The 20,582-nt window shown below is 39.4% G+C and overlaps 1 protein-coding gene across 1 annotated transcript in view; it reads left to right on the forward strand.

Annotated features, from left to right (window-relative positions):
- The window catches only part of LOC111146667 (adenylate cyclase 8), a 222,267-nt gene that overhangs the window by 46,154 nt on the left and 155,531 nt on the right, over window positions 1–20,582 (forward strand). The window contains exon 2 of the mRNA XM_022502313.1: window positions 4,294–4,443. Coding sequence (XP_022358021.1) covers window positions 4,294–4,443 — 150 coding nt within the window. The remainder of the gene's footprint in view (window positions 1–4,293; window positions 4,444–20,582) is intronic.

The raw sequence follows: 20,582 nt of genomic DNA on the forward strand, positions 1-20,582 counted from the left end.
TCAGAGTCCATAGTCTCTCATGGTTCATTTCCCCTTCCAATTTCCCTCAACTCCCATCTCCTCTCCATCTCCCCTTGTCCTCCATGCTATTTGTTATGCTCCACAAATAAGTGAAACCATATGATAATTGACTCTCTGCTTGACTTATTTCATTCAGCATCATCTCTTCCAGTCCCGTCCATGTTGCTATAAAAGTTGGGTATTCATCCTTTCTGATGGAGGCATAATACTCCATAGTGTATATGGACCACATCTTCCTTATCCTTTCATCCGTTGAAGGGCATCTTGGTTCTTTCCACAGTTTGGCGACCGTGACCATTGCTGCTATAAACATTGGGGTACAGATGGCCCTTCTTATTTATTTATTTATTTATTTATTTATTTATTTTAAACATCTATTTTTATCCCCAGGGGTACAGGTCTGTGAATCGCCAGGTTTACACACTTCACAGCACTCACCATAGCACAAACCCTCCCCAATGTCCATAACCCCACCCCCCTTCCCCAACCCCCTTCCCCCCAGCAACCCTCAGTTAGTTTTGTGAGATTAAGAGTCACTTATGGTTTGTCTCCCTCCCAATCCCATCTTTTTTCATTTATTCTTCTCCTACCCCCTTAACCCCCCATGTTGCATCTCCACTTCCTCATATCAGGGAGATCATATGATAGTTGTCTTTCTCTGATTGACTTATTTCGCTAAGCATGATACCCTCTAGTTCCCTTCTTTTCACTACATCTGTATCTTTGGGGTAAATACCCAGTAGTGCAATTGCAGGGTCATAGGGAAGCTCTATTTTTAATTTCTTGAGGAATCTCCACACTGTTCTCCAAAGTGGCTGCACCAACTTGCATTCCCACCAACAGCGTAAGACGGTTCCCCTTTCTCCACATCCTCTCCAACACATGTTGTTTCCTGTCTTGCTAATTTACTTTATTTTCTAAATGGGTAACAAACTGTCCTGACACGCTTTGTTGAAAAATCCCTCTTTTCTCCTTAGACCTGTGGTGCCCAACTTTGTGCCTTTGTGTTCCTGGGTTCTCTATTGACATCCACTGGGCAATATTTGGATACCTATATCAATACCATGATGCTTTGATTGCTAAAAACTTAAAAGTCTCTGTATCTGGTACCGCAACTCTATTTTGTTCTTTAAAAATATCTTGTGTATTTTTGACCCTTTGACCTTCCATATAAATTTTAGAATCATCTAAATTCTACTGGGGGTAAAAATACCTACTGAGATTTGAGAATTTTACTATAACAATTCTTCCCCATCCATAACATGGTATATAACCTTCCATCTATGTAGGTCTTATTTGATTATTTTAAATTAAATTCCATTATTTTCTTCACTAAATTCATTTCCTTCTGTTTGTTATGGGTGCACAGAAATGCAATTGACATTTTATTTTGATTTTATATCCAGCATCTTTGCTAAATTATTATTAATTTTAGTCATTTTTCTGTGGAGATTTTCTGGATATTCCACATGGATAATCATCTGCAAATAATGAACGTATATTTCTTCCTTTCCAAACTTTATCACTTTTATTTTGTTTTTGTGTTTGTCCTATTGAGATGGCTAGCATTCAAGAATGGTGTTGAATACATTTGATGGTAACTGTTATTCTGGTCTTTAAGCAAATGCTCTTGACATTTTTCCATTGAGCAGGATGTTTGCTTTATGTATTTTTTGTTTTGTTTCTGTACATATTCTACATAATGATTTAAAAAGTTTACTTTTAATCTCAGGAGGTTTCTTTAATGAAAACATACTGAATTTCATCAATGCTGTTTCATGTCAGTGGAATGACTATATGTTTTTTTAAATCTATAAATGTGAATTACATTAGTTGAGTTGGTAATGTTAAACCATTATTGGATTTCTAGGGGAAATTCCCTGTTGTCAACTTGAATTATTTTATCTATACGTTGATAGATTTGATTTGCTAATATCATGTGTGGGCATTTCTCTCCCTGCTCATGAATGAGATTTACCAGTTACTCACCTTTACCCACCAACCATATTGGTTTTGGTATCAAGGTTATGTCAGCCTTATAAACTGAGTTTGCAATTTTCTGTTCTCTGGAAGAGACATGAAATATTTAAATTCTTTCTTCCACAATTATTTATAAAGTGCTCCAATGAATGCATCTGGGCCCATTGCTTTCCTTGTGAAAAGATTTTTAATTATGGTTCTATTTATTGACTTTTTCTCCTTTTCTTTGAGTCACTTCTGGTAAAGATGTATTTTGAGAAGTACATCAATTCCATCTCAGATTTTTTGTAGCATTAAACTTCATAACATATTCTTATTACCTATTAATTTCTGCAATATCTTTGTCCCATTTCCTATTCTTAATCTTGCCTATTTGGACCTTCTCTCTCTCTCTCTCTCTCTCTCTCTCTCTCTCTCTCTCTTTCTTTTAAACTAAGCTTATAAGAATTGTTATCCTTTTTTAGTCTTTTCAGAAAATGAACTTTTGATTTTATTGATATATTTGTCTTTCTTGTGTATTTGTTTTTAATTTACTTTGCTCCTCTTTATTATTTTTTTCCTTTTTCATACTTTGGATCTATTCTGCCTTTTGTTTTTTGCTAAATCCTTAAGTTGAATGGCTAGCATTTTGATTTTCAGCCTTTTAAAAAAAAATAAAGCATTTATTACTATACATTCCTCTGTGAGGACTAATAAAGTTTGTTCAGTAGTATTTTCATATTATTCTTTAACTATTCATATTTTCCATTTTAATATATTCTTAGATCTATGAGTTATTTAGAAATATTTTTAATTTCCAAACATATGATGTTGTCTTAGTTATCTTTTTAAATTTCTTTGTGAATTGTTTCTACTGTAGTAATTGACTATAGTTATATGACATTAGTTCTTTGAAATTTGCTGAGGCTACCTTCAGGTTTTATCATAAAATCCTATTTATAAATATTCAATATGTGCCTTAAAAGAATTTGTACCCTCTAGTTGCTGGCTACTGTGTTCCATTTCAAGTTTGTTAGTTGTATGAGCTATTGAAATTATCTCTGCCTTTGCTGATTTTTAAAATCTGTTTGATCTATTAACTGCTGAACATTGTATAAAAAATAGATCACTGTGATGATAGATTCATAAATAATGCCACAGACTTATGTCATAATTTGTACTGTGTATTCTGAGCTATGTTGCTAAATGTGCTCAAGTTCATAATTTTTAGATCTTTCTGGTGAATTAAAGCTCTTATCATTATATAGTGACCTTATTTTTCACCAGTAATTTTTTTTCCTTCAGTTCCCTTTCATATAGAATTTACACACCAAAACCAGCTTTATTTTGTTTTGACTTGCAAACTTTTCTTTTCAGTGTATTTTATTATTTTTAAGCTTATTATTTATTTAGAAAGTATGAGCAGGATGAGGGGCAAAGGGAGGGAAAGAGATAATCTCAAGCAGACTCCACACTGAGTGAGTCTGATGTGGTACTCAGTCTTACAACCCCGAGATCATGACCTGAGCTGAAATCAAGAGTCAGATGCTCAAACTACTGAACCATCCAGATGCCCCTCATTTCAGTGTGTTTTAGAAATGTCTTTCTTTTTTATTTACCCTGAAAATCATTATCATAACTGGAGAATATGTCTCTGTCTGTAACAGTTTCTCTGGCTGCTTTCAAGGTTATTCTTGGTTTATTGATTTAAGTTTGTTGGATTTTTTCTTCTGTCATCTGCATTATGCTATTACTATCCTCCAGTGACTGTTTTAATTTTCAGTGCTGTGTTTTCCACTTCTAGAATTTCCATATTGTGTGCATGGTTTCTATTTTTCTAAGATTTTCTTTGTGTTCATTGCTAGCATGTTTACCTTTATATCATTGGAAAAAAAGCTTTAAGGGCTACTAGATATAACAGTAGTACTATTGGCTATTTCTTATGAGTCCCTTTCCCTTCTTCTGACCTGCTTCTCCAAACATCTAGAAGGCTAAAAACTTCAGCTAGTGAAGGGGGAGAAGTGAGGCAGAGTGAGAAAGAGAGAAGCGCTCCTATCTAACCTCAAGTTTCTAATTCAAGTTCAAATGCACACTTGCAGTAGGAGAAGCTTTAAATTGGATGGGAAGGTCAAGGGAGGCCTCTCTGAGGGGATGACATTTCACCCAAGACACAAATGGTTCTTTTAACCTAATACCAAATGTTTGGATTACTACCTTAAGATTTACTTTGGAAATCTTTTTTTATGTTTCTCTTCATCTCCAAACAGCTGTTGCTTTAATCACCTGACAAGCCTGTTTGCAAATGTGTTTTAGGTTGTGGCCCAGGCAGTGTTATTCATGTGTATGAACACAGCTGGAATCTTCATCAGTTACCTGTCAGACCGGGCCCAGCGCCAAGCCTTCCTGGAGACGCGGAGGTGTGTGGAGGCCAGGCTACGCCTGGAGACGGAAAACCAAAGACAGGTACCAATTTGGAAAGGCCTAGTGTCTGAGTTACATGGAGCTTTTCTCCTCCCCAAACACATCCTGATTCAAGTGTTTTCTTCAAGTTTGTGTCATGGATTCCAGAGTCTAAAATAGCTATGTTAAACTTATAGCTCAAAGCAGGTTAGTCTTGTTTGCCACATTCAATTAAATGTTTACAAGAAATAAAATGATTTGTCATCAAGTGCTTTTCTGGCACTTTGACTGACATCTGTGTTTCTGAACAAGGCCATGGCTCCTAAAAGCCATTAACAGTCTCATTTTTGACCCTCCTTTTTTGAAACTGTGAACAGTTACTTGAAATAAATATTATCATTACATACCAAATTATAGTAAGCTTACAGAAGAATCTTGTACATGTGTAGTTCCTAGTACATCATCCTGATTTTCAGAAGAGATTATAGAACATAAAAAAATTTGTGGAACATGATACCGATCCTAGGACAGGGGATGCAGTAAGGAAAACAATTTGGGTTGGATCAAAGGTCACGGGTTTTCAGTCTGAAGAGACTGAAATGAAGTTTCTTGGACATAAGATGTTATAACATAAGATGTTGTAAGAATTTTAAAAATAGACTTGGCCCCAAATTATATGTTTCCCCAAAATGAAATCAGCTTTCAAAATAAAAAATAAATAAAGATTTGCCCCATGAAAATTATTCATATGATATTCAAAATTCATGCTTATCTTTGTCTCTGAAGGCACTTTTCAAAAAGGAATAGTAGGAATATATGGAAAATTGGTTATGGCATCAACATATAATCTCCTAAATGTATATGCTCTTGGGAATTCTATGTTCAACAGATATATTACTTCTATCATTCAAGGCTCTCTTAAAAATGTTACATCTATGGATACCACTTACTTTTAAAGATTTTATTTATTTGTTTGACAGAGAAAGAGACGGCAGGAGAGGGAACACAAGCAAGGCGGGGTGGGAGAGGGAGAAGCAGGCTTCCTGGTGAGCAGCAAGCCCAATGCGGGACTCGATCCTAGGACCCTGGGATCATGACCTGAGCTGAAGGCAGATGCCTAACAACTGAGCCACTCAGGTACCCCTGGATAATCACTTGTTATATTAAGCTTTATGCAATAATAGTTTGAGAATTTACCAAAAAGTACCACATTGTCTTCATTTTAATTTGATCAAATCATCAGTAAAACATGGATCTTTGAACTGAGTGAAGCAAGATCTGTGTAATCATGAATGAGACAGGGAGGTAGGTATAACTGGCTGAAACTCAAGTCCCACTGCCATATGTCATTGCCAGGGTCACAGATGAAACTATTGAATTTCCAGATCCTACATGGACTTCACAGGAATCAGAGCTAGGAAATTTCAAAATTAATGTCCACAACAATTATGCTACACTATAATAGATTTATTATAGTTGTCCTGAATATCCCTGTAAAGTCATTTAGGAAAATAACTTGAAATCACCTTGTGCAATCAACATGAGTATCTCCCAGGACGAAATTTTGTGTTCCTCTGCAAAAGAGAGCAGTTGCCAGATGGGCACGTCATTCTTTCCATGGGACATTCAGAGAATACTGCTGCATTAATAATTTATTTGACTGTTCTTGATGCCCTAATGCAAAGAGAATGACAGTTGTGGGTGAGATGCCTGGGAAGCTTAGGCTTTTATTTAGTGTTTATGAAACACCGGAGGTCCTGAAAATGATTGCTGTATCATACCCATAAGACTTTTCTTCATCCCGTCCTTCAAGTTGAATGTCTTAGAGTCACTGTGATGTAGTTATTCCACATGATAGAGGGACCTTCCTCTGGCCTTTATAAGCTTAATTTTTTTTTAAGTTGATGGAAGGAGTAAGGAAAGAATACCATACAGAGGGGAGAACAAGTGGCAGCTGGAATGTAGGGAACAGTGTCTAGAGTTCATCCACACCCATCTTACCTCCTGGTTGGGTCACCAAAGCCAGTGAGCTCTCTGCCCTGGTTCTTCATCCATACATGGGGCAAGATCTTTCTTTACAGTTTTGTGTTTCCCTCAAGTGAGATAATGTGCACAAATCAATACAAAATTAAAACTCAGGGTGTGCCTCAGTGGCCCAGTTGGTTGAGTGACTAACTCTTCAACGTCAGCTCAGGTCATGAGCTCCGGGTAGTGAGATCAAGCCCAGCATTGGGCTCCATGCTCAGCACAGAGTCCACTTGGGTTTCTCTCTCCCTCTCCCTCTGTTCCTCCCATCCTCTCTCTCTCCCTCTCTCAATAATAAAATCTTTTAAAAAGTTTATAAGTCAATCTTATTAAAGAAAAGACTGTCTTTTGATGGAATATTCTTTTTTCTAAATATTCAGCAAAATAAGCTATAGGTTGTTATAACCCCGTGCTCACCATTATAATAATGTATTTCTGGTATATTGACCAAAACCTGCCCCCAGAGGCAGTAGGTAAGATAGTTGGCTCTGTATCATTCAAAGCTAAAGTTCCTCTCCATTGACATGTGATCTCTGCTTCAGGTCTCTGTTGTCTCTGAGAACTTCCTCAGTGGTAGATAGGCAGAGAAAGCTTTCCAATGAACTGCTCAGGATTTGACATCTTTGGTAAATTAGTTACAGTCTTAGTGAGCTCAAGCAAGCTCTGGGCTTTAGTTTCTCCATCCATAGCATGGGAATAATAATACCCTTCCTGAAGAGTCACCTTAATGAGAAATATTGTGTGTAGTGCTCTTGTAGCTCAATGAAGAGTTTCTATCAGCATGACTGGGCAAAATGATTTCTATGAGTCATCCAACAGAGCTCAATCCTAGGAGGACTCCTATGAGAACACATTAGAGATTGGCTTGTCTTACTTGAAACCCCAAGTGAAAGTTACTCATTTGGAGGGAAATTAGGATGGTGGTTTGCCTTTGGTTTCCAGCAGCCAGAGCTCAACATTGGGCTCCATATCTGTTAAAATATCATATGTCATTAACAAATCCACCCCCATTTACCTCTTATAAGAGCTAATTATAATACCATAACTTTTAGAAATTCTGTACCATGCAAAGGAGACACTGTAAGGGCCTAAGGGATAGAAGATCCTTTTTCCTTGAGAAATTTTCCCAGAGGAGACTAAACTGCATTTTTTTTCTGTATTTATAAAATATAGAATCAAGAGGTCTTATTTCACAAAAACATTCAAGTTTTGTGGGCTTTTTCAAGAGCTGGCTTTATCTCATGTTAGGATACAAAGGAAATACTTACATGACTAATTTTATTTAATCATAAATTAATTTATTTGAGGACCTCTTATGTGCCATGAACTTTGCTGGACACTGGGAACTTAACAGTGACTAGCAGTTGGTTCCTGGTCTTCCAGAGTTTACCAGGTATGGAAAGGGATGGTTACACAGATGCCTCTGGCAATAATGCATGGGTCAAACCTTAGATGCAGTCTGATGGGAGCCTACCTAAAAGAAATGATGCCTCAGTTGACATGTGAGTAGGATTTAGCTCAGCGGACAAGCAGTGAAGATTGCCACATAAGTGTCTACTACACAAACATCCCGAAAGAAGGGAGAACACAGTTTGTTGGGACAGTTATGAGCATTCCCATGATGACTTCTCCCATCATTCCTCTATTTGCTTATCATTCCATTCATCCATTCATGGTGGGGTTACAGAGATAAGTCAGTCTCAGTCTGCACTCTGGAGTGGGCCTGGAGGATGAGAAGAACTTTAACTATTGGAAGAAAGGGAAGAAAGAATTAGCAAAAACACTAATGATATGATATATATGATGTAATGAAGGATAGCAACATGGGAAAATAGGTGTTATTGATGCCCCCTAGCAAGGTTATGTTCTTTCTTCAGTGGCATACCACTGCACTCATTTTTCCATTCAGTATATATTTATTGAGTGTTAATATGCACTGACATAGCTCACTGCTGGGGACACCAAAATGAAGAAAATCTATTGCCCATCTCCTTCCTGCCATAGGGCACAGGACCTCAATCACTGCATGCCTGTTACCCTGTTAGGGTAACTGACCTCTTAAGAGTGACCAATGGCTCATTCCTCTATATATACTACCAGCAATGCCTGAAAAGCAGCATGGAATAAATGATTATAAAATTACTGAGATTGCCGGGGTGCCTGGGTGGCTCAGTGAGTTAAAACCTCTGCCTTCGGCTCGGGTCATGGTCCCAGGTTCCTGGGATCGAGCCCCACATCGGGCTCGCTGCTCGGCAGGGAGCCTGTTTTCCCCTCTCTCTCTCTGCCTTCCTCTCTGCCTACTTGTGATCTCTGTCTGTCAAATTAACAAATAAAAAATCTTTAAAAAAATTACTGAGATTGTCAATATTTAGTAGTGGTTACCAATAATTTTTCCAAAGAAAATTGCCAAGCAGTAGCTAGAGGCTGAGTGGCACCTGAGCCCCCTTGCTTGGCAGGTCCCAAAGCATGATGAGATGTTTGAGGTCCAGGAAAGAGGCGTTTTCTTGGGATAACCTGAGGTTGCATGTGTGGGTCCACAGTCGAGAGCAAGCAGGTAGGTTTCTTCAAACTACGTTTTAGCTTCTTGAAGGTGGCTCTCAACATCTTTCCCTCCCATAGCCCCTGCCGCAATGCCAAGCAGAAACTACTGAATCGGTCTGAATGTTGACATATTTCATTTAGATTGACATCAAGAGATTGAGCACATATTGGCTCTTTCTTTTGTGGAGGCAAGGGTATTGCCTATATTATATATATGGGCATATGCTTATATTATATTATATATATGGTATATGCCTATATTGTATAGATATAATTTTTTGTATTTTTAAAATATTATTTATTTATTCATTTATTTATTTATTATTATATTCTTTTTTATTTAATTTCTTTTCAGTGTAACAGAATTCATTGTTTATGCACCACACCCAGTGCTCCATGCAATATGTGCCTTCCATAAAACCCACCACCTGGCTCCCCAAACCTCCCCCCCCGCCCCTAAATAATTTATTCCCAGTTGTTACCAACATAGCGCATACTAAAAATCTAGCTGGTCTCTTGGTCTCCAGCTTCTCTCCCTCCAATCTGTTCTTTCCAAAACCCTGGTCTGGTTCAGAGCCAGTATAGGATAGTTGTTAAGAGCCAAACCTTCGGTGTCTGGAAGATCTGGATTCCAATCCTATTTTCCGTGCTTCCTGGCCATGGTAATGTAGGTAAACTACTCCCTCAGGAGACCTTGACTTTGTGGGTGTAAGGTGAGCATGATGATTCTGCCTTCCTCCAAGGGTTGTAGTGAGCGATAAGGATGAACACTTCTTAGCCCAAGGCAGATGATGTACTCAAGCTATATGAGAGGATGCTGTGATGATAATGACATTAATGTCACTCTTGCCTGCAAGAAAACCCTTCAATGGCCACGTTCCCTCCCAGATAAAATCTAAACCTCCATACATGACCCAACTCCACCTTCTCTCCCCATTGTCTTCCCCCGGATTATTCTCCACTCCCTCTCCACTCTTGCAATACCATATGACCATTAGCTCCCTGAACTACTGTTCAATGGCTCTGTGCTCTGGGGTTTTCTAGGCCTGGAAAATCCACCTCCTTCCTAATGTCTTCACCCTGAAAATTCTGCACCAGCATCCCTTCCTCCATGAGGCCTGCTTTTCGTCTTTCCAAGTTGTATGGAAATGCATTGTTCCTGCTTCCAGAATGCCTTAAAGTTAACTCTGTTAGAACTTGTCACACTTTATGACGTTTACTAGTCTGAGTTTCTCTCTGTCCTCCATGGCCAGTACAGACTGCCTAAAGGCATTTGCTTTTTCCAATTCATCTGATTCTCTTGGTATTTATCCAGCACAATGGCTAGAATATAAGCTCTTTTGATTAATTTCTATTTAACTCATTTATATTGAATTCAAACTTCAGCTCCTGGCCTTACATCTACCTTCACGAGGGTTATGTTGCAATAATTCTCCTATATAAAAGGAAAGGAACTTGTGCTCCTTGTGACCCACATGAAGAATGGTGGGAGGAGGACTCATCCAATTCAGGATATACCAGGACAACCTGAGCACATGTCTTACACCGACCTGTTAGGGGAATTTTCCATCTAGAAGCTGAATCTTAGAACATCTATCTTTGGGGAGCTGAATTCTAATTATTATAGTCACTATAATCCCACTTCTCCTCTCAAATGATCTAATGGCCATGCTTATTTAAAATATTAAAATAAATTAATTGTTTTCTATTAGTTTGAGAATTACCAAAACCTGCTTATGGTAATCATGGCATTTTGAGGTGTCTCAGAAGCTCCAGGAGCACTGGAATAAAGTTTCCGATGATGCCATATGTTGCAGCAGCAGGAAGAGTATCATTAAATGCAGCAGATGTTTTAGCTGTTTTAAAGCAATTCTGTTTAACTTAGACATCTTCGTTAGACAACATTGGTGTAAACTAATTTTTAGGACAATAGTTTGACTGAGAAAGTTTAGTTTCCACTGAGTTCTGAGTTAGTTTGATTCATATTTGTACCCTACAGAATCTAGGGAATTGTTTTTAAAGTTACAGGTAACTAAGTAAGGCAGCCCCTTGTCATTTGTTCGTTCATTCATTCATTCATTCATTCATCTAAGGTTGACCTGAAAATGGCAGAATCTCAACATATTTGGATTTTCTGCTCCAATTGCTGTCTTATTATTTTCCAAAAAATCTCTTAAGTCTCCTGTCATGAAGCCATTTTTCCATCTCTTGCATTCAAGACTATCCGTGTACTATCAGCTATGCTCATCCTTATCTGTTATTAATGTATTTCATTGTAACTGTTTTCCAGCATATACTGTAATATTCTTGGTCTCCTAAACATTCTTCCTACATTTTTACATTCATCCCTACCTGGTCCAACATTCCTTTCATCCCTAAACTTTATCTATTCTTCAATGTTCAGTTCAAATGTCACCTCCTCCACAAAGACCCTCTCTGTTCTCCCCAACTGTGACTTCATTGGGGGTGGGCCTGTGTGTGCGCGCACGCATTTATTTCTTTCTGGCATTAATTTCTTTCTACATTCTGCTATGCTCTTGCTTCCTTTTTTTCCTTCTACACTGTAAACTCACTGGAGATTGAAGATATGCTCCATTTGTGTGCTTCACAATAACTCTGGATCCAGAAGGGGAGACGCTCAAGCTGGGAAGAAAAGCAGAGACAATGAACATAATCATAGTGTTGTCATTGTGGTTTCCCGTAGTCTTTCATGAATAAATGCTTGTGAATAAATAGACTTGGGATATCCTCTCCTCTTGTGTTTTGGTTTCCAGGGTCTTCATCCTCCAAAACCAGGAGTCCAACCTCTCTTTTAAAGTTAACAACTCCATGTTCCAGATCTCATCCAGCTTCTCCTTCCATTATTCCTTCACACAAATGACTTCAGCCTCAACAGAATTGTGCCTCAAATTTTAAAAAGTAAATCTTGCTTTGAGGCACCTTCTTAATCGTCTGACTCCTGCAAGTTTCTCTATCTCCATGCTCTTTTTGTCATAGCATCATTTCATTTCTTTTCATGGTTTCACTTTCATTTCCCTCAGGTATTTTGGGGATAAAAAGTGAAATGTTATTCCGGTCACCCATCTTCCCCCAATATATAATGCTCTGCAACTCTGTTGTCCAGTTCCTGTGATGACAGGAAAATTTTAGAGCTGTGTCATCCAGAAACCACCAGCCACATAAGACCACTGTGCAGCATGTACAGTGTGATTAGTGTGACTGAGCAATTGATTCTGAAATTTTAATTTAATTTAAATAACCATTGAATCACCACTTTTGTCTCTTGTCTCTCTTGTGATGTATCGTGACTTCAACCATCACTTCTGGATTGTTCCATGTCAATATCCTAACATCATCTTTTCCAAGCTCCACATGCTCATCATCAGTATCCTAGCGGGCAGCGTCATCCGCATGTCCCCACCGTGCCACTGGCTCAGCCTGTTCAGGATCCTCTCATCCCCCCGACCAAAATGTACTTTTTTCTGACATGACACAGTTGTTTGACCTAATCCTTCCACATCAACTGTGGCACCAATTCATGTTGATGCTGTCTCCATCATATATGTACTAACTGTCCCTGTATTTCTTTTTCTAATCCTGTTTAAGTCCTCCAACACTGGTTAGCTTTCTAATGGGTGCTAACCAGTTTCCAACCGATGTGAACTTGCCTAGCCACCTGTAGTCACTCCACCCTGAGGTTCCTCTTGAGAAAGAAGTTGTCTTTGCATTTTCTTTATGACTTATAAAATCAAAGACACTGCAACCATAAGACGCTTCATGGAAATGAATGAAGCATAACCCAGTTTTCTCTCCATCTATTCTTGTCCCTGCCCATCTTGCAGAGAGCAGGATTCCTGTGTAATGTATTTATTTTCCAGGTCCCTTTGTGGGGTGACAATGTGGGTCCTCGCCTCTAGCAGGAAGCCCACCCCTGCAGGCTGTTCTCCGCCCTACAGTTAGCCCACCGAGGCAGTGAACCCCACAGTGGCCCAGCTGCTTTCTCTCTGGCTGGAGAACTGTAGCCAGTACAGAAAGAAGGCATAGAACCCCATGTTCACTCACTTTGCAGCCACGGTCCCCATCCCTTTGCCAGTAAGGCCAGTATCTATTATGATTTCTGTATACCTCCAGTGTCTATTTCTCAGCTGGTTCTTCTAAGTGGTGAGATATGTGACTAATTCACATCTCAGAACTCTACTCCAGTGTAACCTTTGTCAGGATCATCATCTTAGTGCCCCATTTAAAAAAAAAAAAAAAGATTTTATTTCAGAGTCCACAGTCTCTCATGGTTCACCTCCCTTTCCCTCTACTCCCTTCTCCTCTCAAAGGGGCAGGGGGATGGGAGGTTGGGGGAACCAGGTGGTGGGCACAGATTGCATGGAGCACTGGGTGTGATGCAAAAACAATGAATACTGTTACGCTGAAAAGAAATAAATTTTTTTAAATAAATAAATAAATAAAGATTTTATTTATTTGAGAGAGAGAGAGAGAGAGAGAGAGAAGGAGCACACAAGCAAGAGGGAGGGGAAGAGAGAAAAGCAGACTTCCTACTGAGTAGGGAGGCCCACACAGGGCTCCATCTCATTACCTTGGGATCAAGACCCAGGCTGAGGGCAGATGTTTTACTGGCTAAGCCACCTAGGCACCCCTTTTCCCCCCCATTTTGATTACATAAGACTCTACATTAAAGCCAACCATGGATTGCTACTACCCACAGAATACAATCCAATCTCATTTATCCAACATTATAGCCCATCCACTACCTGGCCCAGCCTGACTTTTCAATTGTTGTACTTACTAACTCCATTCTTATACTCCACCCAGACCAGCACACATGCCCCACATTTCTGTGCCTTTGACTTTTTGCTGGATATCCCCTGCTCACCCTCCACATCTGGCCTCTACCCTTCTCTGCTTTCTCAGTCCCTCCAGGCTAACATTTATGAATGTATAAACAAGCTCATTAACTTCTAGCTTCTGATTGGGTTTGACCAATGGGAAGTACAGAATGAAGGCTAGAAGATGGGAGGGCAGCGAGGTCAATGGTTTTATCTTCCCATCATACTGGTCAAACTATGGAATGACAATGGCTGCACTTCTCTACCAAGGACCACAGCTTCTCTCAGGCCCCCTCTCCTCCAGCTACAGGATTTGTTGGGTTCCATGTGTATTTGTAGATTCACGCTTTCTAGCCTTCAGATGTTTTACCATCCACTGTTGGATTCCTTAACTCTTCATTAACGTCTCTTCTCTTACCCTTTTTGAGGTACCAGTTGTGTCTTACTGGGACCCTGAATTACATGTTCCTGTTGCTCCCTTTGCATCAGATGCCCTGCTGCCCTCCCTCACTCTCTGTACATGTGAGGCAGTTTAGTAGAGCTAGAAAGACAAGGAGCAAGAAAAACTGCCCTGCACAACATGGTAACCACCAGCCACATGCGGCTATTGAGAACCTAAAATACACTTCATCTAAACTGAGACATGCTATGAGCATAAAATACACACCAGAGTTTGAAGACAATACCAAAAACAAAAGGAATACAAACTGTCTCCTTAATAACTTTTTAACTATTGGTTACATATCAATTACACATCAAAATAATATTTGGGTTATGTTTGATTAAATAGAATACACTATTGACATGAGTTCCATCTTTTCCTTTCCACTTTGCACTAGGGATTTTGAAATGTGGCTCACATGATGTTTCCACTGGACAGGGCTGCTCTCGATGCTCCTCCCATTTCCATGTTGTGACTGAGCGAGTTGTTGAACCACTTTGTGTATAAGCTTTCCCGTCTCTCAATTAGAAACGATAATTCCTGCCCTAACCCATGGGCATGTTCTGAGAGACAAAAACATAATGCTTGAAAAGTGTTATTTCAACTGCAAAGAACTCTACAAATGTTAGGTCTCTGTCTATGAAAATCTCACCAACACCCCCTCTAGGAAGTGGATGCTCAGATGTCCCCTCTAGGAAGCTCCCTCTGCTCTTTCCAGTCACGAGCTATGGCTGGCATTCAGAGATTTTTAGTTAGCATCGGTTTCTTTTTACACTTTGCCTGGTGTCTTGATTAGCACCATGATTCCCTTGAAGTGCTAGGAAGATACTGAGCAGTGAATAGAGACCTAGTGTTAATGGCTTTGACCCGCCTGGAAGAGCTGACTTCACTCAAGGGTCTGTGTTTACTCCCTGTGGGTGGAACACCAACTCTTGCATTCCATCTGGCTCCCTTGTTCTTTGTGATCTTTCCAGTACATTATTTGCATTTTCTGTCTTAGTGGAAAGAGTGTGAGCTCTGTAGAGCAAACTTGGATTCGATTGCTAGTTCCAGCTCCATATTTGGGTGACCTTGGGTGCATCCAGTTAAACTCTCTGAATTTTGGATCTTTCATCCATCAAAAATAATAATCCGTCTATCTCAAGGTTGCTGTGAGAAAATGAAGCATATGGGTGAAAGCTGGCTGTCACAGTTGGTCCTCGAACTATTGGACCACCTGAGTCATATGCTGAACTTCATAGCAGAACACACTCTGATTCCAGTAACTATAGCTTTTCTTCTTGCAGTTTGTGTTATTATTCACATTTGCCATCCCTAGGCAGCACAGATTTTAAATAATCTCCCTCTTCAAAGAGAGGCCATCACCCTGCACTCATCTGCATACAATTAACATTTACAAAGGCACTTCAGATGGAAGGAATCAATCACCATCACTGCCCTTAATACCTCTGATCCAGCCAGGAGAATCTGAGGAGCAGCCAGAGAGCCAAATGAGCCCCTTTTATCTCATAAACCTGTTCAGGGAATTTTGACTAAAGAAAATGGAATTGGAAACCCAATACAGGCCAGCTATAAAATGCTGAAAAGGAGGGCATGCTCTGTTGCCTGGGTATAGTTGAAGGCACATCTCAAAAGAGGTAGGAGAATAGAGCTGGGGAAAAATAAAATAAGTGTTTTTAAAAAACGATTCATGCCTAGAATAGCTTATTTCAGCTGGATTGGAGTAGAGGTCCATTGATGGGAATTCTGCATGCTCTATTTTGCATAAACTGCAGCCAAAATGGATTGACCATAAAAGAGGACAAATAATTTAAGAATATTTCAGAGCAGTCTGAGTACAGAACCATTCTAGAATTGCATTTGTTCCTAATTGCAAATGTCTTGCCCATACCTAGTTTGAGAGCAATATTTTGGAAGGAAACTAAGTATTTACAAAGTGTTCCATTATTTTCATAGAAACAAATACTTGCTTTCTTTTCATGCTTATATTTTGTTGTTTGCACTTTATTTAATTTGGTGATAGCAATGGCAAGTACAATTCCTATAAACAGATTTGGGAACAAACACTACTGCCTATTCATAGAGACAGGACATAACTGAGGGAGCAGACATGGGTGGTGGATGGCCAGGGTCCAGATAGCTATGACCATTTAGCATGTTGGAAGCCTCCATCAATTGGTCAAGTGGAGTTCTACTAAAATGCAATGACATTTTTAAAAAATTACTTTTTAAAAATCTAAACAATCCAAACTGATCTTTTCAAAATATTGAAATCACTCTTGATTAGAGGGCAAAGCTTACAAAGTTGAGACAGGCTGAGAACTCTGGTCTCAAGGCAAGAAGAGACACAGAGACAGAGAGGAGAGACCCCTGGGGCAAGCACCAAGTGCAGAAGGAGGTGGAGACTGGAATTGACAGATCTAGGACTCTCTTTGGACTTCAGATTGGAGAGATGCACAAGCCAAGGAACGCTAATGACGGCTGGTAGCCAGCAGAAGCTAGGAGAGTGGTATGGGGCGGTCTCTCCCTGAGAGTTCCTGGAAGGAACTAACCTGCCTACACCTTGATGCCAGACTTCTGACCTCCAGAACTGTGAGAGAATAAATTGCTGCTGTTAAGCCACCTAATTTTGTGATGATTAGGAATCCAGTGCCAATTTCCATTGCCTTTAGAATCCAGTCCACTTCTTACCCCATCTCTTCACCTTAAATATTACCTGGATAGAATTAACAACAACTAGTCCTTATATAGCATTTACTGTGTGTTGGATGCTGTATTATGATGCTCTTTACATATGTAGGTGACCCTTCTTGAAAAACACAGTGAGTCTACCTACTACTCAGAGAAGGAGACCCCGTAAACTGTGGAGCTGCCAACTTCCAATGAAAGCTCCATGAAGACTCTTGCTGCCAATGGGAGAGCCTGGCCAGGCCAAGGATAGTATTGGGTTTTCAGCAAATTTTGCTTTTCTCACAGCAAAAGCATCCTGGGTCCTCCCAACTATTCTAAAGGCTCCAGCTTCATACCTACCTGAAAAAAACATATGCAACAAACTGATAATGACCTCAGAAGATCATCTTCCAAGGTGTGTGGTCTTCCTCCCAGAACAGCTTTGAGCTACTTGAGTTTGATTCCTAATGGGCTTTAACCACAGATTGATCCAGGGGTCATTCAGTATGTTTGGTTGACTTCCTTATTTAGGACTCAGCTAAGTCATCAAAATCCAATTAAAATTCCACATTAATTGGTTCTTTCTCAGAGCCTTCCTCAGAGCTTTCCTAATGGTAACACGTGTATTATCCCTATTCAGGTTAGTGCATTAGGGAATATAGACCAAACCCTGAGTTAGATGCCAGGAATAAAATGAGATTTTTTAGATAGAATTTCTCATAATTAATTAGAGTTTGGTAAGCTTGGCACTTTCCAGCTTTTAGTTATATGTGGCATATCTTATATCTTTTCAGTAGAATCCAAGTTTCTTGATCAATGGAAGACTTGTTTTCCCCCCTAATATTTAACCTGGCATTAAACTCTTAGTAACATTGTACCAAATAAATAAAATAATGACTGAATGAAGGAGCATTTCCCATGAAGCCCCTTCCCCAAAAATGAGTATTATTGATAAATATTGAGGAGTAATTTCCTTTTCCTCCTTAATCACTTTGATGATAAAATCTTCAGAGGATTTCATTTATAACAGAAGGTGTTCCTGCTCAGCTTTCTTCTCCATCGGCTTCTCTTCTTCCCATTGTCCAAGAGTCTACAATTTAACTCAGTGGAAGCCATCTCTTCTATTAATCACTGGAATGTAAATACTTCATCTTACACGTCTTGACTCTCCAAAGATCAAAGAATTTCATTTTTCCATCTATTATCCTGATATCTCTTTGAAACACACAAGAGGCAGGTAGTGCCCTGTACCAACTTTTATCCTAATGCCATTAATATTTCATTGCAGTCATTTTTAGTCTCCGAGGCAAGTAAACTGCAAGCACAGTGAGGACAGAAGTGAAGGTCATCCCTTGCTTTGCTCAGCACATGCGTGAATGAGTAGCAGATGATATTCCACAATAGATTATAAAAACAGGTGGAAATGCTGCTGACAGGAGTCAGCCCCATGTGGTCCATTGCACCCACACAGAGCCTGGTGGATAGAACTTACTCACTAATAAATCAAGATGCCTGGATTTGTATCCAGGGACTGCCACTTACTCCCTCCATGCCCTTGGGACAACCACCAGACTTCTCTAAGCCTCAGTAAGAAATGTGTCTTACTGTGTGGATGCCTCATGAGTTGTTGTGAGGTTGAAATGAGATGAATCATGTACAGAGCTTGACCTACAGTCTAAGTGTCAGGTGAGATCTGTTGCCAGCAGAGGGGTTGTCATTGTACCGGTTACTCTTTTGAAACATTTGTTTTAATCATAAAGTAATACATTGTACAGAAAATGAAATCTTTGGACTACCCCAGGCTGAACTGATTTTAAGTAAGTAGAGGGAGAGACACACTGAGATGCTGGCAGTGTGAAAAGATGGGGAAATCAAAGGCAGGCAATCGAATTACAATTTATGTTGAAAGGAGTAGCTTCGGTTTGCCCTGAGTTTAAGGGAGCTAATGAGTGAGAGTTGCATGTAATGTAACCTTACTGATGATGATAATTTCTGTTTTTTGAAATATAAATGAGGAAGGTTTTTTTTTTTCTCCCATAAGCAGCAAAATGGCATAAGCTCATAATTAAACACTGGGGTAAAAGTAAAAATTCAGCTCAACAGCCAGTTGGTTTTATAGGCTTGGAGGAGGGGGTCACAGAGACCACATGCCCACACCTGATCTGAACAATTTCTCCAGGCAGTTTGTGGAGGTAGCTGCTGAGGGCCCACCTGCCACATTGCCCCTGCTGTGGCCTCCAGCCTCTGACTCAGTTTCTTTTTTGGAGATCAGGCATCGACAGCCATGCTTTCTGAGATGCAACAGAAGCGGGAAATGCAGTTTGGATCCTGCATTAATATAGGTTGCCTCAAGTTGATTACTTCTCTGAGCCTTCGTTTCTTCACTTGTAAAATCCTTTTAACAATCCGTACCTGGGGTTCCTGGGTGACTCAGTCTGTTCAGCGGCCAACTCCTGATTTTAGGTCAGATCATGATCTTGGCGCCCTGGGATGGAGTCCTGTGCATGGCTCCACGCTCAGCAGGGAGTCTGGTTGGGACTCTCCCTGTCCCTGTCCCTCTGCCCCTCACCCATGTATTCTCTCTCTCTCTCTCCCCCTCTCTCTCTTATATAAATCCTTAAAAAATAATTCCTACCTCACTGGATTCTTGTGACCCTTAACTGAGCTAGTACACATGAAGGTAAGTTTTTAACTAAAACCACATTTCAGATGTAAGTGACTAGTTCTTCATTTTTAAATGTTATCTTTGAGGAGGATATACAATCTCTTGATAAGGCTGCGTGCAAGAAGCTCCTTGGTTAAATTTTCACTAATCTTTTAACCTCCCAATTAGAGTTACTCCAATTACGATCACATATATGATGTTCTGGATAAATGTGAAAAGCTCTGTTCAATATCAAGATAAATCATAAAGACAATGTTTTAAAAAATGTCCATGGATGAGTGTAAAACTCTTGTAAATTAATAATTAAATAGATCCCAGAAACATAACAATTGAATTAGAAACCAAGAACTCTCTGTGTTGGAGTCCCATCATTCGGGCTTTGGTACAAATGTATCCTTAAGTAGGTTGCCTTCCCTGAGTGATGTGGACCCTCTCCACGCTACCCAGATCAGGTCTATCCTACCACATCACCCAGGTTTATTTTCTCTGCGGAACTTAAAATTACCTGAAATTACATTGTGAATAAATATGCTTACTTGGTTATTGTGGGTCTCCCAATTAGGATGTAATTTGGTAACTTATTAGTCTTGTTCTATATCATATCTCCCAAACTTCAAAAGATGGTTATGGGATGAATGACTGTTTTCTGGGAAAATAAGAAAAAAATAATTCACTGTGTTGGAAACAGTATTTTCATAGCCTAGGAAGCATGAACTGTGGCATAATTATAGGCAGGTGTCTCGGCTGCATATTAATACTTGCAGTGGGCAATAATTATTGGTTGTATCTGTCCTCATGCAGCCACAGGATAGGCAGGGTGGTGCTCCAAGGTGTCGGCACCTTTCAACATTTATAATAATAGAAATTTGGTTATTCAACATGAAAGATTATTTGCTTGCTATAGTGATGTTTATGCTTTTTTTTTTTAATTTTATTTTTTCAGTGTTCCAAGATTCATTGTTTATTTTTTTAATTTAATTTTATTTTTTCAGTGTTCCAAGATTCATTGTTTATTTTTTTA

The sequence above is a fragment of the Enhydra lutris genome, unplaced genomic scaffold (genome assembly GCF_002288905.1).
Source record: "Enhydra lutris kenyoni isolate GAN:26980312 unplaced genomic scaffold, ASM228890v2 scaffoldscaffold14, whole genome shotgun sequence".
Classification (NCBI taxonomy): domain Eukaryota; kingdom Metazoa; phylum Chordata; class Mammalia; order Carnivora; family Mustelidae; genus Enhydra; species Enhydra lutris.